The sequence below is a fragment of the Thermobia domestica genome, chromosome 18, assembly GCF_964235325.1.
Source record: "Thermobia domestica chromosome 18, izTheDome1.hap1.1, whole genome shotgun sequence".
Classification (NCBI taxonomy): domain Eukaryota; kingdom Metazoa; phylum Arthropoda; class Insecta; order Zygentoma; family Lepismatidae; genus Thermobia; species Thermobia domestica.
In genome coordinates this window covers 143,678,663-143,693,344 of record NC_137471.1, presented here as the reverse complement: position 1 = coordinate 143,693,344, position 14,682 = coordinate 143,678,663, and the positions used below count along the sequence as shown (strand labels likewise).

The following is a 14,682-nucleotide window of genomic DNA, read 5'->3' as shown; positions in this document are numbered from 1 at the left end:
GTTTTGAGTGAGCGGGAAATAAAAAACAAAATCACGGAAACAAGCTCTTCTACTCCGAATAAGAAGCGAGCACAACGAAAAACAAAAAATCTCAGTGAGTGATTTTGACAATTGCGTTATTCGTCGAACAATATTAATGAATTTCATATTGTTCACGGTCAACGACCTTCTGTAAAATCACTGTTGCGAGTACTTCGAGAAAAGATTAATTTTAATGGAAGCACTTGGTCTTTACGAAAAATAATTCGTTCCTTAGGATTTAGATGGATTAAGGCTGAAAACAATAGACGACTTCTTATTGAAAAAGATGAATTTCGGTCAAAGAGGTTGGCTTATTTGCGAGCTATAGATCATTGCAGAACGCAGAACCGCCCCATAATTTACATGGATGAGACGTACTTGCATTCATCGCACACAAAACAACACGCGTGGAGCGATAAGAAGAATACAGGTTTACTCACATCAATTTCTAAAGGACAACGCGTAATAATCATGCATGCTGGCGGAGAAAATGGTTTCATTCCAGACGCGTTAGTCATGTTCAAATCTGGAACGAAATCTGGCGATTATCACGACGACATGAATTATGAAAACAAAGAAATGTAGTTGAAGTCACGGGTAATTCCTAACTTGCCAAGTAATTCAGTTCTTGTGATAGACAATGCACCATATCACAATGTCTGTTTAGATCCTTCACTGACATCATCATCTCGTAAAGCTGTAATGATCGATTGGCTTGTAAGACACAATATTCCTTTCAGAGAAAATATGTACAAACCAGAACTTTATAATTTAATCAAAGCCAATAAAGCTCGTTTTCGGACATTTAAAGTAGATTCGCTCCTTGTTGAATATGGACATACAGTTCTTCGTTTGCCCCCGTATCATCCTGATCTACACCCGATAGAGTTTATTTGGGCTGCAGTCAAAGAATATTTAGCAGCAAGAAATACCACTCTTTCCATTATCGATGCGATGAAACTCACCGACGAGAAATTTACAATAATAACAGCGGAAGAGTGAAGGGCTAGGTGTGATAAAGTACGAAGATGTGAACAAGCATATTTGCAAATGGAACCTGAAGAAAGTGACGACGAGACGGAAGACGATGATGATGAGATGGATTGTATGGACGGTATTGAGCTTTTATAAATACCTGAAGCTACAGGTAAGCCTATCATAACATATATAATTTGCGTTAAGTAGTTATTATCCATTGTTGTTACTTATGTTGGAGGTTAGTATCGGCATGGGTTAGAAACACTACCAAAAAATCTTCCCTCTCTCTCTACTGTCACCCTCGCAGCGATTATAGTTCTTCCTACCTCCCGCTTCTCATAGCTCATGCTATCTCTCGCGCTCTGTATTTTCAAAACAATTTTCCAGTAAATGTTAACCTTAGGAGGGCATAAAATTATGTCTAATAATACAGTATTTTTTTTGAGGGGGGGGAATTTCGCTCAAACAGCGTAGAACTTATTATCTACTTATTCCTAGAGTATCATCAACCAATTGCGTACAACTGCATAAGTCACATTCATTCTTAGCTAGTACACATACACACAGTGAAAGCCACACGTGTCAAAGTCGCGCAACAAAATTTGTAAGCTTCTCATTACAAGCAATTTTTTGCATCTATTACGGTTTATGCCAAGATGAAGCTTGAGGAATATAACCGAGGTGCGTCCGTAGGGAACGAACGAATTTGCGATGGTGGTTATTTATGTAAGCGGATTCGGGGTCCACTCGAGCAGACGGTTTAACGATATAGAAAATTTATAGGTAAAATACGATTTGAGGCCCTAGATTTTTGTGAAGGAATGAGAGTTTAAATGTAAGTAATTACCAGCAACGACAGCATACTGGAATGAATTTTAAGGACTCGGGGAGTCATGATTTTTTCTCGGAAAGTCATGATTTTTTTGCTCTAACGATTGACGGATGTCACAGTCAAAATAAATTAATCTCAGTTAATAGTTGATTAGCAAAGAAAACGTTTCTTTCAATTCCGGAAAATGGTGTACAGAACAACGTACAATGAAATTCATACCTAGAAAGTGTTCGTGGTACAATGTGTATGATATATAGAATAACCTGCTCAACCACTACATGAAAATAGAACATTTTTAATATGAAATTAAAAGAATTTCTGCTTCACTGAAAATTTGTGATAAAAATCCTAAATAAATATTTGATATGATATATACTTATTTTAAATGAATGCTTTACGGAAGTGTTTGTACTATTACAAAGTGTCATGTTGAGAAGAAAGGAAAACCGCGTGTGTATTATCGAATAGAAAACTAATAAACTTACCTCCTAGGAAACTACATTTATGCTCTCAGAGAGAATATCCCGTTGAGCTTCTAGTGACATCAAATCTAAAGACTGCATTTCCATAGTAGACTATATATTTTAGAGATGTATTTAGTATATTTGCTTTTGACCTTATGAGTTTGATTCGTAATTTTTGAAATTCCCTCTAACGGATACCATTATCTTTATTTAGAAAAACTGGTCTCCCAATCTTATCTTATTTTGTGCTTTAAGGTATTTTTGCATAAAGTAAAACGCTTCTATTTGATATTTTCAGGTCAGAAATCGCTTGTCCGTTTAATTCTAATACAGCGGGCCATGAAAATTTTGACGCCCCAACACGTAGTGACGTAAATATATATTCTTGCGTTCAATGTGGAAAACCATTTGCTAACAAATATGTCTTAAGTCGTCATGTCCTTACTCATACTGGAGAAAAACCATATTCTTGCCATGAGTGTGGAAGGGCTTATAAACGGAAAAGTGACTTACGTTTTCACATGCTTACTCATACAGGTGAGAAGCCACATTTATGCAGTGAATGTGGATTAGCGTATAGTCAGAAAAAACAGTTACGTTTACACATGCGTACCCATACAGGTGAAAAGCCACATTGTTGTATACAATGTGGTAAAGATTTTCCGCAGAGAAGTAGTTTAGAGAGACACATGCTTACACATACAGGTGAAAAACCATATCAGTGCGTCGAGTGTGGAAAATCTTTTGCTCGGAAATTTAATTTAACGTATCATATGGCTGATCATACGAGTGAAAACTCATAACTCTATCCGTGCTACAAGACCTTCCCAGGAGAGTATCTCTCAATATGTTTATACATATAGGTGCCAGAGCTCATTCTTGTATTTAATATGGGAATAAATTAATGAAGAAATTAGACACACGAACAAGATATAGACAAATACATGCTTACTCATGTATGTCACAGGACATAACCTTACAGAGAGTGTTGTAATAGGTTTAACCAAAGAAGTATCCTGAAGACGCACATGCGTACTCATTAAGTGAAAATCATTCTCGTATTTACTTTGAAAATCATTCAACGTAAAGACTAATTTAAAGAGAGTCTTAAAATTAATGCAAATTGCAAGTTTTGTTGTTGCGTTTAATGTATTTTTATTATAAGGAACATTTTTTTGAGCACACGTTTAATCGCGCTGGACATTTCCATATTTGCCGGTTGTTTTGAAAACGGAATCCACCGAAACTATATTTGAGAGTAAAACTAGTACTTATACGTTTGGTTCAGTTGGTGGAAGTGATATCGTGGATTTTTAAAAAGAAAAATAGTGACTCTCTTGAAAGAAATATTATATGCTTCAAACCGGGGTGGTATAGCTATCCTTAGAAGTGCAAACATAAGATGCACATCTTTACTGACAGAGAGCTGTTCCGTGGCTGAACCGTTAGAGTACGCGCCTGTGGCGCGGGAGACCCGGGTTCGATTCCCGGCGAGAGCTCATGTGTTTCGGATTCCACGTTAATCAGTAGGCCTACGTCTCATATAGCCTCGCTGCAGAATGTGACGTAAAAGTCAAAATCAATCAATCTTTACTGACGTTGACAAAAGATCCTATTTCTGCCTTCAGTGTTATAAGATTTTTATTTTGAAGGTATCTTGAAATTACACACCTTCTCTTATGAACAGAAATGTTCATAGAAATAGGCATTTGTTATGGTGCAGCAATTATTTAGTTAATTTACTGTAGAAGAAATCACATACTAACCCCAAGAGACAACAAAGTATAAAACAGCTTTAGGTTGGCATAAGCTTTGCTGACAAATTTATTTTGTAAATGTAATTCACTCTTGCAAGTGGTTAGGATCATGTTTGCTATGAATGTGTCAAGCATTTAGTGCAAATGATAGGTTGAAAAGCTGCGTGATTGATCTTATGAATGACAATTCATATGCCTGTTTTCACTAAGAAGAAATGGTCAGAAAAGACATTCTGTACTTTAAAATGGTTCTACACCTACGGCTGATCACATATTTGATTTAACATGTCCGTTGGCAGAAACTCTTCAAGGGAGGGCTCACACACACAACCATCGTATATATATATGTGTGTGTGTGTGTGTGTGTGTACATCAGCTAATGATTATGAAACCAAACAATATTCGAAGCTTTCTTGCACCCACTGGAAAACGTGAAGTATATTAATATTTATTTGTATATATTGTTAATGTAGACTGTTCCCATAATGCCCACCGACTTTGATTTTACAATATCTGAGAAATAAATTTCAATTTTTATTTTGTGGTCAATTTGAAGGTATTTTGTTATACTACCATTAAGAAACCCATATACATCATATTACGAATCAATCATTAGGAAACAATTTCATGTGTTACACGCAGCAGTGGTACCAGTCTTTGAAAGTTTCATTTGCAACTTATTTCCTTTTTCTTTTTTAATTGATTTTGTGAGTAATGGTGCATTCAGTATGTAGGTACAACAATATATTTTCTCTCTGTATCTCTCTCTCTCTGTCTGTCTGTGTGTGTGTGTGTGTTTCTGGTTTCCGGCGTAAGCGTGTGGATACTACCAGGTATACTTTCGTGTGTACATATGTTAGTGTGTGTGTGTGGCGGGGGTATATGAAGTATTAATTGGGTTCGCATAGTGGAACTTATCGATATTAGTACGTACACGCGAGCGGCCGTTACTTCACACGATAACTTTGGACGAATGCGTAGTTTTTAATTCTGCTTTTTGCAATAAATAACGAGTGATTTCTGTCGAGGTAGTTCCTTAATAGAGGTGATTCGCCAACTGGAAGTGGTAGAAAGGGTCATTTCCAATTTTAACGTTGATCACTATAGAGCTTACAAAATTTGGACGATTACTGTGTTTGAATTTCATCATAACCTTTGACTCTACGTCTCATATACCCTCGATGCAGAAAGGGAATCCTAAGCATAAATAATTAACTAACTCGAAACCGATGAGAGTACAAAACTCAAGGTTTCGGCAGAAAACTAGCACAAAAATTTGGAATAGAAAAAGTATCAAGTATCTAGTTGGAGGGTGAAGGAAAGGATGGGAACACTGACGTAAGACCATAAAACCCATTATTGAAATGGCAGTCAATGATGATTATAGAGGTGGCTCTGGGGCTTAGAGCGTCGAAATACCCTCTATGGCATTTCCCGAGCGTGCACAATCTGATTTACTACAATTTTTAACGTTACTATATTCAGCCATCGTTTATTCAATTCCCCACCCTGGAAAATCTAAAATGAACATTGCCTCCTATCGTGCTCAATACGAATTACATGTATTTTTGCAGTACTGCTTTTGACAGCTCCCCATCTTTCAAGACTCAATCGGAAATGGTCTCAGTCGTTTGTACATTGTTTGTACAGAAATGTGCAGGCCAAATTTTTGTTTTACACAATTAGGGGCGCCGGTAGAACGACCACAAAGTGAGGGCTGACCAAATGCTAGCCCCCACCATATCAAATTCAACCACAAATCGTCGCAATCGTTTGCACGTCGCTTGTACAGAAATGTGCAGGCGAAATTTTCGTTTGTACACAATTAGGGGCGCCGCCAGAACGAAAACAGTGTAGGGGGAATGTCTAAATGATAGCCCTCACCATGTCCAATTCAATCACAAATTGACGCAATCATTTGTACATCGTTTGTACAGAAATGTGCAGGCAAATTTTTCGTTTGTACACAATTAGGGGCGCCGCCAGAACGAAAACTGTGGGCGGTTCTCCAAATGGTATCCACCCTACCATGTCAAATTCAATCACAAATCGTCGTAATCGTTTTTACAGAAATGTGCAGGTGAAATTTTCGTTTGTACACATTTAGAGGCGCCGCCAGATCCAAAAAAGTGGGGGGCTGTCCAAATGGTATCCCCCCACCGTGTCCAATCACAAATCGTCGCAATCGTTTCTATATCGTTTGTACAGAAATGTGCAGGCCAAATTTTCGTTTGTACACAATTACTGGCGCCGCCAAAACGAAAAAGTGTGCGGGCTGCATAAATGATAGCCTCCCACCATGTCCAGTTCAATCACAAATTATCTCAATCGTTTGTACATAAATATGCAGGCGAAATTTTCGTTTGTACACAATTAGGGGCGCCGCCAGAACGAAGACAAAATGGGCGGGTTTTCTAAATGATAGCTCCCCACCATGTCCAATTCAAGCACAAATTGTCGCTATCGTTTGTACAGAAATGTACAGGCCAAAGTTTCGTTTTTACACAATTAGGGGCGCCGCCAGAACGAAAACGAAGTGGTGGCTGTGTAAATGGTAGCCCCCATCATGTCCAATTCAATCACAAATTGTCGCAATCGTTTGTACAGAAATGTGCAGGCGAAATTTTCGGTTGTACACAATTAAGGGCGCCGGCAGAAGGAAAACAATGTGGGGGACTGTCCAAATGGTAGACACATTAAAAAATGTGTCACATACTATGGAGTATTTTTCTAATAAGACTTTGTACAAACCATTGTGTCGATTGGTATGTTCAGACTATCGTGCGATTCACTACATTGACCTTATTCTAGCGATGATGGAATTAAATGGTTTTATTTTGTTTTTATATTTATATTTATAATTAAAATCATTATCGCTGAGTTAGTTTATCACTCCTCGGATCTTTTTATTAAAATTTCATTATTTCTTACGTGAGCTGAATCCTTATGAGAAAAATGCATTTTTTTCTTTCTAACTTGCGCAGAAACCGTTATCTCATACAGGAAATTGATAAGTGGAAGATATAACAAATTCACAAAGTAGACTGTTAAAGGGAAAATTATAACACAGTATCTTCTTTTATTTGAACATCTTCATTAAACTCATTTTGCAGAAACTATAGAATGCAAGGTGAAGTATTTTGGGGCACTCAGCATTCTTTTTTACGAGTAGGGTTGCTAAATGGCCTGTATTTCACCGGCCTGACCGGGAATATTGCTGTGATTTTCATTAAGGCCGGTGACCGGTACAAACTTCTTATTAGCCCCCTTCTGACCGGTATTTTGGAATCTGCCATCCGGAATATAACATTGAACATCGACATTTTCCAACAGTGCCTTTACAAACACAAATTTCCGTTGTATTATACATTATCGATATATTTTTTTAATCTATGCCAGTTTTTTTTATTTATATAACATAAGAAACTTGATAACACTTAGATTTTATTGTAAAAGAATTTAACACATTTATTGAGAGTAGAAAATGACTTTTTAAAACAATTTCCTTTGTTTGAAGTGTAAGTTTATACAGTAAATTTCATTTTATGAATCAACAATTGTTACATAAAGATTAATATCCAGTATTATTCATCTGTTTTTCGATAATTTTAAAGAAGTGGCAATTGCCGGTAAATACATTAACATTCAATACAGTTTTCAGTTTCTCATTTGTACAGAGAATTTTGAGGGTGTGCCGGTAATTTTGTCTTCCTGAGTTGGCAACCTATTTACGAGGTTTTGTTTCAACTCTGCTACGTAGTGGCTCCGTACTAATACTCCGCATGCAAATAAATATGTAAGGCTAACATACGTCCCGGTTTCTTAAAATTTCCCCGGTGTGCAGAAATTTTCCTTCTTGTCCAGTTTTTTTTATTAATTACATATCAAAAGTTCAAAAAAGATAATAAAATCGACTTATTCTCTTTGCTTTCGATTCCGATAGTACTATAGGAACAATTTAATTCTATTTATTATTATTCCAATCGCCGCTCCCCCGGATATAACATGCAATTTTTAAATCCTCCTAACTGGCAATCTTATCACCAAAAGTAAGAATGTATACCCCGAGGTGGCAACAAAGTCTTGTGACGTTGCAGACCAGCCCCGAAAACACATTTTTTTTTCTGCTTCAGAAAAACAATTATGCAAATTGCTTTCTTTTCGCATTTTAGGTTAACAAAAATAAATCAGTCGATTGAAATTTGGAAACAACTTAATCAATCTGGATTTTTTTCTTTATAGACATATAGACGTGTAAGGTGGTATGTGTAATAATATTGAAAATATAATTTTTGCCTAAATATTGTAAGTTCACTGATTGCGTTTATATTGTATAACAGCTTCTAGCTTCTATAATAATTTTTAGCACTGTTGATTAAGTATGGACTGTATTAATACATTATTTTAAGTTGTGTAATTAATGCGATGCTGTAGTAAAATTCGAAAGATAAAATTAATACAACAAGCAATATTTACTACTAATTTGTAAGATGTTCCGTTTTTGTTTTCAAAAAATATGGTAGCCTTAAAGTAAGCTAAGCCATACAAAATAAATTCTACTGTAAATTCTACGCCACAGATAGTGCTCTCAATCGGATCGGGCCAGCTCGGGTCGGATCAGTCGGGTCACTCGGATCGAGTCGTCACATTCTTCACTTATTTTGAAATACTATAAGGAGCTTTGTTGTAGAATTCAATTCGAAGTTGGTGAATGAATGATAATTGTGACTAATTGTAGCTGAAATGGTGATAAAATTTTAATTTAACCCTATATTAACTAATTGGCATGGTAATTGTAATTAATATTACGACTGATTTTTTTTTCCTTTATGCGTTTTTATGTCAAGTTAAATGTCACATTAAGTGAAATTGAAAGCAAATATTTAGTTAACGTCCCACGTTATGCACCAACGCTAAGACAGACAATGATGATGAGAAATAATTGAAGTGGTTGAATGAAGAAAGTGGGAGGAAATAGAACAACACCGAAAAAACCCATGCACACGGTGTTTGTCCACCAGAAAACTTACTTGGTACGAGCTGGAATCAATACCCATGGACCTTCGGGTCAAACATCTGCCTTTGGGCAGTATTATTATTACTTTAAGAGTGACCAAGAAAGTTCCACCGCCTTTTCACCTACACCTTCGAAAATTGATATGTAACCTAAGACGTACCTGGAATATCAAAAATAGTCTCCATCAGCATCGACGACCTTCTGTTAACGTTCTGGAAGGCTATGGATTCCATCACAGTCGAACTGAGTGGGACGTGAAGCGAAGAATGTGTCAAGTGCATATTGAGCCTCTACTAGCGATTTGAACTGGCGTTCTCTAAAGTGATTGTCCAAGGAATGGAACAGGTGATAATCGGACGGTACAATGTCCGTGGAGTATGGCGGATCCAATAGGGTTTCCCTTTCAAGGCGTAGAATGGTGTCCTGGGTAATCTTAGCCACGTAGGGCTTAGCGTTGCTTTGTAACAGGATGACCCCTTTGCGATTCAGAAGTGCTGGATCCAGAGAGTAACAGTACACAGTTGCATTGATGCTCTGACCAGCTGGTAGTAGTTCCCGATGGACGATGCCGCGAGCAGTCCACAAAATGCACAGGAGAAACTTATTCTGGTGTAGTGCTGGCTTGGGCTGTTTTTGAACCGTTTCATGGGATGCTAAGGAACGATGACGGCGCCGTGGAGCTTCGTACAGGACCCACTCCCCATCACATGTCAAAACCCTCTCCAGAAATTGCTTTGACTTGCTTTCTGGCCCCAAGTCAAATCATGTAGGACCCATCAACCCGACTTGCAGTGCTTCCCAACTTTGGTTTCTCCACTCACACTGAATTGTAGTACCAGTTCCTCACATGTCTGTCTTCGCCTCAATTGCTGCCTGAAGATCTTTATTTTGAACATCTGTTTGTCTTCGAGTGTTTCGTCACCGTCCTACCGCTGCACTCTCCGCTTAGTCACGACACACTCACCAAAGGGCCGCGGAGCAGCAATTTGAACTCGCATAGCAAACAAACACTTATGACGCTCTGTGAAGGTCTCATGTTCACTCTGTCCTTACGCACGTTCACTGTGTATCTGAACAGCTACAAACAGGTAGTATGTTTGATATACTTACTAGTGTTGCTCACGAGACCAGGTTTGGGGCATTTTCGTCTCGAAAATGTGTCATGAAGGTAGTCTCGTCTCGAAAAGTACATATGTTTCTATTGAAAGAGCTCTGTCTCGTCTCCTCCAACAGCTGACCTTCGCCTTATCTCAATTCGCATTCAGCTCACGGTGTGAGGGCCAATTGAACACAGACCTCCACAAAAAGAGACAGAACTTTGTTGGTCACCTTCAGATTATTATTATTATTATTATTGCTGCGGTAGCGATTTGACTTTCTCGGCACTAAATTACTCGCTGATTTTGTATAACGTTGCAAGTATCTTCTAGATAATTAATCAAGAAAAAATTAAAAGGTAATTCCCTACAGAATGATATTTCAGTACAATTAGTTCCTTATGATTCTATCAGACAGCAACGCTGTTTTTAAATAGAAAAATCGGAATGTGAACGTAATGAAATTTTTGTTTATTACACAGCAAAAAAAAAAAAAAAAAAAAAATTAAAAGAAGTTTTATATACATTTCTTACTAGAAAATCATGTCTTCAGAACTTAAAATTTTATTTGACCTTCGAAGTTGATTGCCTAAATTTTAACCTTGGAAATATGGATGTGGAGGAAAATAGAGAAGGTTAGCAGGGTAGAGAGGAAAACGAATTAGGAAATGCTGAAAAAATGCAAGAGACGAGAGCAATATTGTACGACATAAGGAAGCGAAAAATGGACGGATCACAAGTTTCGATTTTGCTAAGGGATTGCATTCTGAGAGATGTAGTAAAGGGGGTGATATCAGGAGAGCCAGAGTGTGTAAGATGGTTGCAATTGATAGATTGTAATAAGGAGGGTGGTACATTATGTTGGATTGCGAGGAAGATATTAGCGGGAAATCGCAAAAATGGAAGCTTCTTACCTAGTTCACGGAAACTGGCCTGTCATTAATGGCAGAACACTGAGGAGGAGGACGATAATTATACTACAAATATAAAAGCCGAAACAATGGTTTATGCTTACGATTGACCAGCATTTTTTTTAGGTGGCAGCTTTGTAAGGTTCTAGTTGTCTCAAACTGGTTAGATTAAAAGGTCAGGTCATTCGGGTCGGTTGCCGGGTTAGGTCACCTCGGGACGGATTGTCGGGTGGGTCTTCAACACATGATTTCCACGAAAATTACAATGCATCACGGTTTATACCTCATTGGACTTTCAATAAAACATATTTTCAATGATGTGTATAACATGTCGCCATATTTGTATGAGGGAATTTCAAGAGGGATTTTGTGGGAATTTGATGGAGTGTAGATTCCTGTGTGTGTGTGTGTGTGATACCTTACAGGATACAAGATGCCAAGGAAATGTATAAATCAACCGGATAATTTCTGTTATGTATGTGGGGAGCTTATATTTAAATCGCAACGTCGATGTTTTGCTCCACTTGTGAGGAAGTGTTATCAGTTATATTTGGTTGCTGTGTAGGTGACCAAGATAAGAATTTCGCTTCTCACTACATTTGTTGTACTTGCGTGAAACGTCTGACTGGGTGCGCAAATGGTTAACGAAACATGAACTTCGCAGTACCGATTATCTGGAGGGAAACAAAAGATCATTCTCCAGACTGCTACTTTTGTATGACACAGATAAAAGATATAACTAGTAAATCTAACCACACACTACAGTACCCTAATTTGAAATCAGCAACTAGGCCAGTCCCACATAGTGCAGAATTACTTGTACCAGTATCTCCTCCTCATCTTACGGTAAATGAGGCGACTACTGAAGTTCCAAATGAAGATGATCCTACTTATGTAGGAGGCACATCTACATTGGATCCCCATCTGATAACTCAGGGTGAACTAAATGACCTCGTACGGGATTTAAAACTCTTCAAGATACAGACAGAACTTTTTGCTTCTAGACTTAAAGATGGAATATGCTCCATCGTGACACTAATGTGTGTATTATTCGAAATCTTCATACAGAGTTTCAAAACTATTATTCAAGAAAATGATTTAGTGTATTTTAATAATATCTGTGTTGTGATGGATACACTTGGACATGCACATATAAGTACAGAGTGGAGATTGTTTATTGACTCTTCCAAAATTAGTTTGAAGGCTGCCCTTTTGCACAATGGCAACAAATTTCCTTCAGTGCCTTTGGCCTATGCAACTAATATGAAGGGAACCTATGAAAACATCGAAATAGTGTTAGAAAGAATTCAGTATGAGAAATACAAGTGGACCGTTTCCTGTAATTTAAAAGTCATTTCCTTGTTAATGGGTTTGCAGCTTGGTTATATGAAATATTGTTGTTTCCTCTGCGAATGGGACACCAGGAACAAAGCGGAACATTACATCAAGAAGGAATGGCCAACGCATGTATTAACTCCTGGACACAAGAATGCTGTTTATTCCTCCTGGTGAGCCCTGATAAGATAATTCTTCCTCATCTTCACATAAAGTTGGGGCTCTTCAAAAGAATGCAGGGTTTTGTTACCTCAAGGAAAAATTTCCTCCGGTTAGTGACGCTAGGGATTTTTGTAGACCCTCAAATAAGATGTTTGATTCGTGACCAAAAATTTCAGGATCTCTTAACTGGTTGAGAAAGCTGCTTGGTGTTTATTTAAATGCTTAAGAGAGAATTCTTTAGGAAACAAGAAAGCCCCAAATTACCGTGAAATTGTGAGTGATTTCCTGCAATCATTCAAAGAAATAGGTTGCAACATATCCCTTAAAGTTCACTTTCTAGACTCCCACCTGCATTTCTTTCCTGAAAACCTTGGTGCTGATAGTGATGAGTATGGGGAACGTTTTCATCAGGACATTTTCTCCATGGAGAAGAGATACCAGTGACAATGGAGTTCAAAAATGCTAGCTGATTACTGTTGGATACTCAAAAGAGATGTGCCAGAAGCCAGACACAGAAGAAAGTCGACAACTAAAACATATTAGTTCAGGTAAGTAAGTGTTCATTTATTAAGAAGATACCACTCAATTCATTTGTATTATTGATTAAGTAGATATAAAATGGTGACACGGTGTATACATAATTCCAAATATGTTTTATTTCAATTCCAATGAGATATAAACCGTGCTTATATTCTAAGTTTCGTGGAAGTTATATGTGATTTTATCTGCACTAATGAATATGGTACAATGACAGTACACAGCATATTTTTTAATATAAATTTTTATTTCTCTAGAAAGAATAATGCTATTCTTATGAAACTTAAAGGGCCTACTAAGTATAAATCACACTAACATACAATATAATTTGTGCGTTTACATAAAGGTACCCGAGCTACAGGTATGAAAATGTTTAAAAAAAAAGGAAATTTGAGGGTATATTTCCCAAAAATCCATCTGTCACGAAAAAACTGAGGGTGATGGGGAAAAACTGATTGCAGATTCGAATTTTACGTGAAATGTTCTATTAGAATCAGCTATTTTCTTCCGTGTGCCAGAGAAAAAGAATTTTTTGTCGACTAGTGAAATAGGTACAATTTTCAATCTCAGCAACCATTATTCAAACCGCTTACCGTTTAGCGGTTAACGGTAATCGCTAAACAGCTAAAACGGTAATACATAGCTTTGGCCCCACCCCCTAAAATACTTTCTATGTTAAGTGTCAAAAGCGTTAAAACACGAAGCACTGGTTTAACATTTGAAATGAGAAGTCGAAATAAACACTTTCATATCCCGAACTTTGAACAATCCCGAGATATATACATAATTACAATAATTACAATCCCCATCCCTTTTCTTCAATTCTAGGTCAAATATTAAAAATACTCACATCCGTATATTATTTAGTACAAACGAAAATTTCACCTGCACATTTCTGCACAAACGATGTATAAACGATCGCGACAATTTGTTGTTCAATCGAACATGGTGGGGCTAGCATATAGACAGCTCCCCTCTCTTTTCGTTCTGTCGACACACCTGATAGCATAGCGTAGAAACAAAACTTTTGCCTGCGCATTACTGTACAAACGATGCACAAACGATTGAGATACTTTTCCTTTGAACCGGACGAGGGGAGGTGCTACCAATTAGGCAGCTTATACTTTGTTATCGTTTTGGCGCGCCTCTAATTGTGTACACACGGAAATTTCGCCTGCAACTTTCTGTATAAAGACGTACAAGCAAGTTCGAAAGTTTGTAGTTGAATTGAACATGGTGAGATTGCTACCATTTAGACAGCCCCCCCCACATTATTTTCAATCTGGCGGCGCCCCTAATTGTGTACAAACAAAAATTTCGCCTGCACATTTCTGTATAAACGATGTGCAAACGATTGCGACAATATGTGATAGAATTGGACATGGTGGGGGGCTACCACTTAGTCAGGCCCACTTTCTTTTCGTTCTGGCGGCGTCCCTAATTGTAAAGAAGCGAAAATTTCGCCTGCACATTTCTGTACAAAAGATTGCGACCATTTCCGATTGAGTCTGAAAAGGTGTGTGTGTCTGGGGGGGGGTGTCTAAATGGACGTGTGCTTTTCACCTCTAGTG

At 37.6% G+C, this 14,682-nt stretch overlaps 1 protein-coding gene across 2 annotated transcripts in view; it reads left to right on the top strand.

Annotated features, from left to right (window-relative positions):
• LOC145676039 (uncharacterized) overlaps positions 1-4,601 on the top strand; it is a 56,646-nt gene extending 52,045 nt beyond the window's left edge. For both annotated transcript variants that reach the window (XM_081746892.1, XM_081746893.1), the window contains exon 3: positions 2,594-4,601. In XM_081746892.1, coding sequence (XP_081603018.1) covers positions 2,594-3,098 — 505 coding nt within the window. In that variant the 3' untranslated portion in view covers positions 3,099-4,601. The remainder of the gene's footprint in view (positions 1-2,593) is intronic.
• The last annotated feature ends 10,081 nt before the right edge of the window (positions 4,602-14,682 follow it).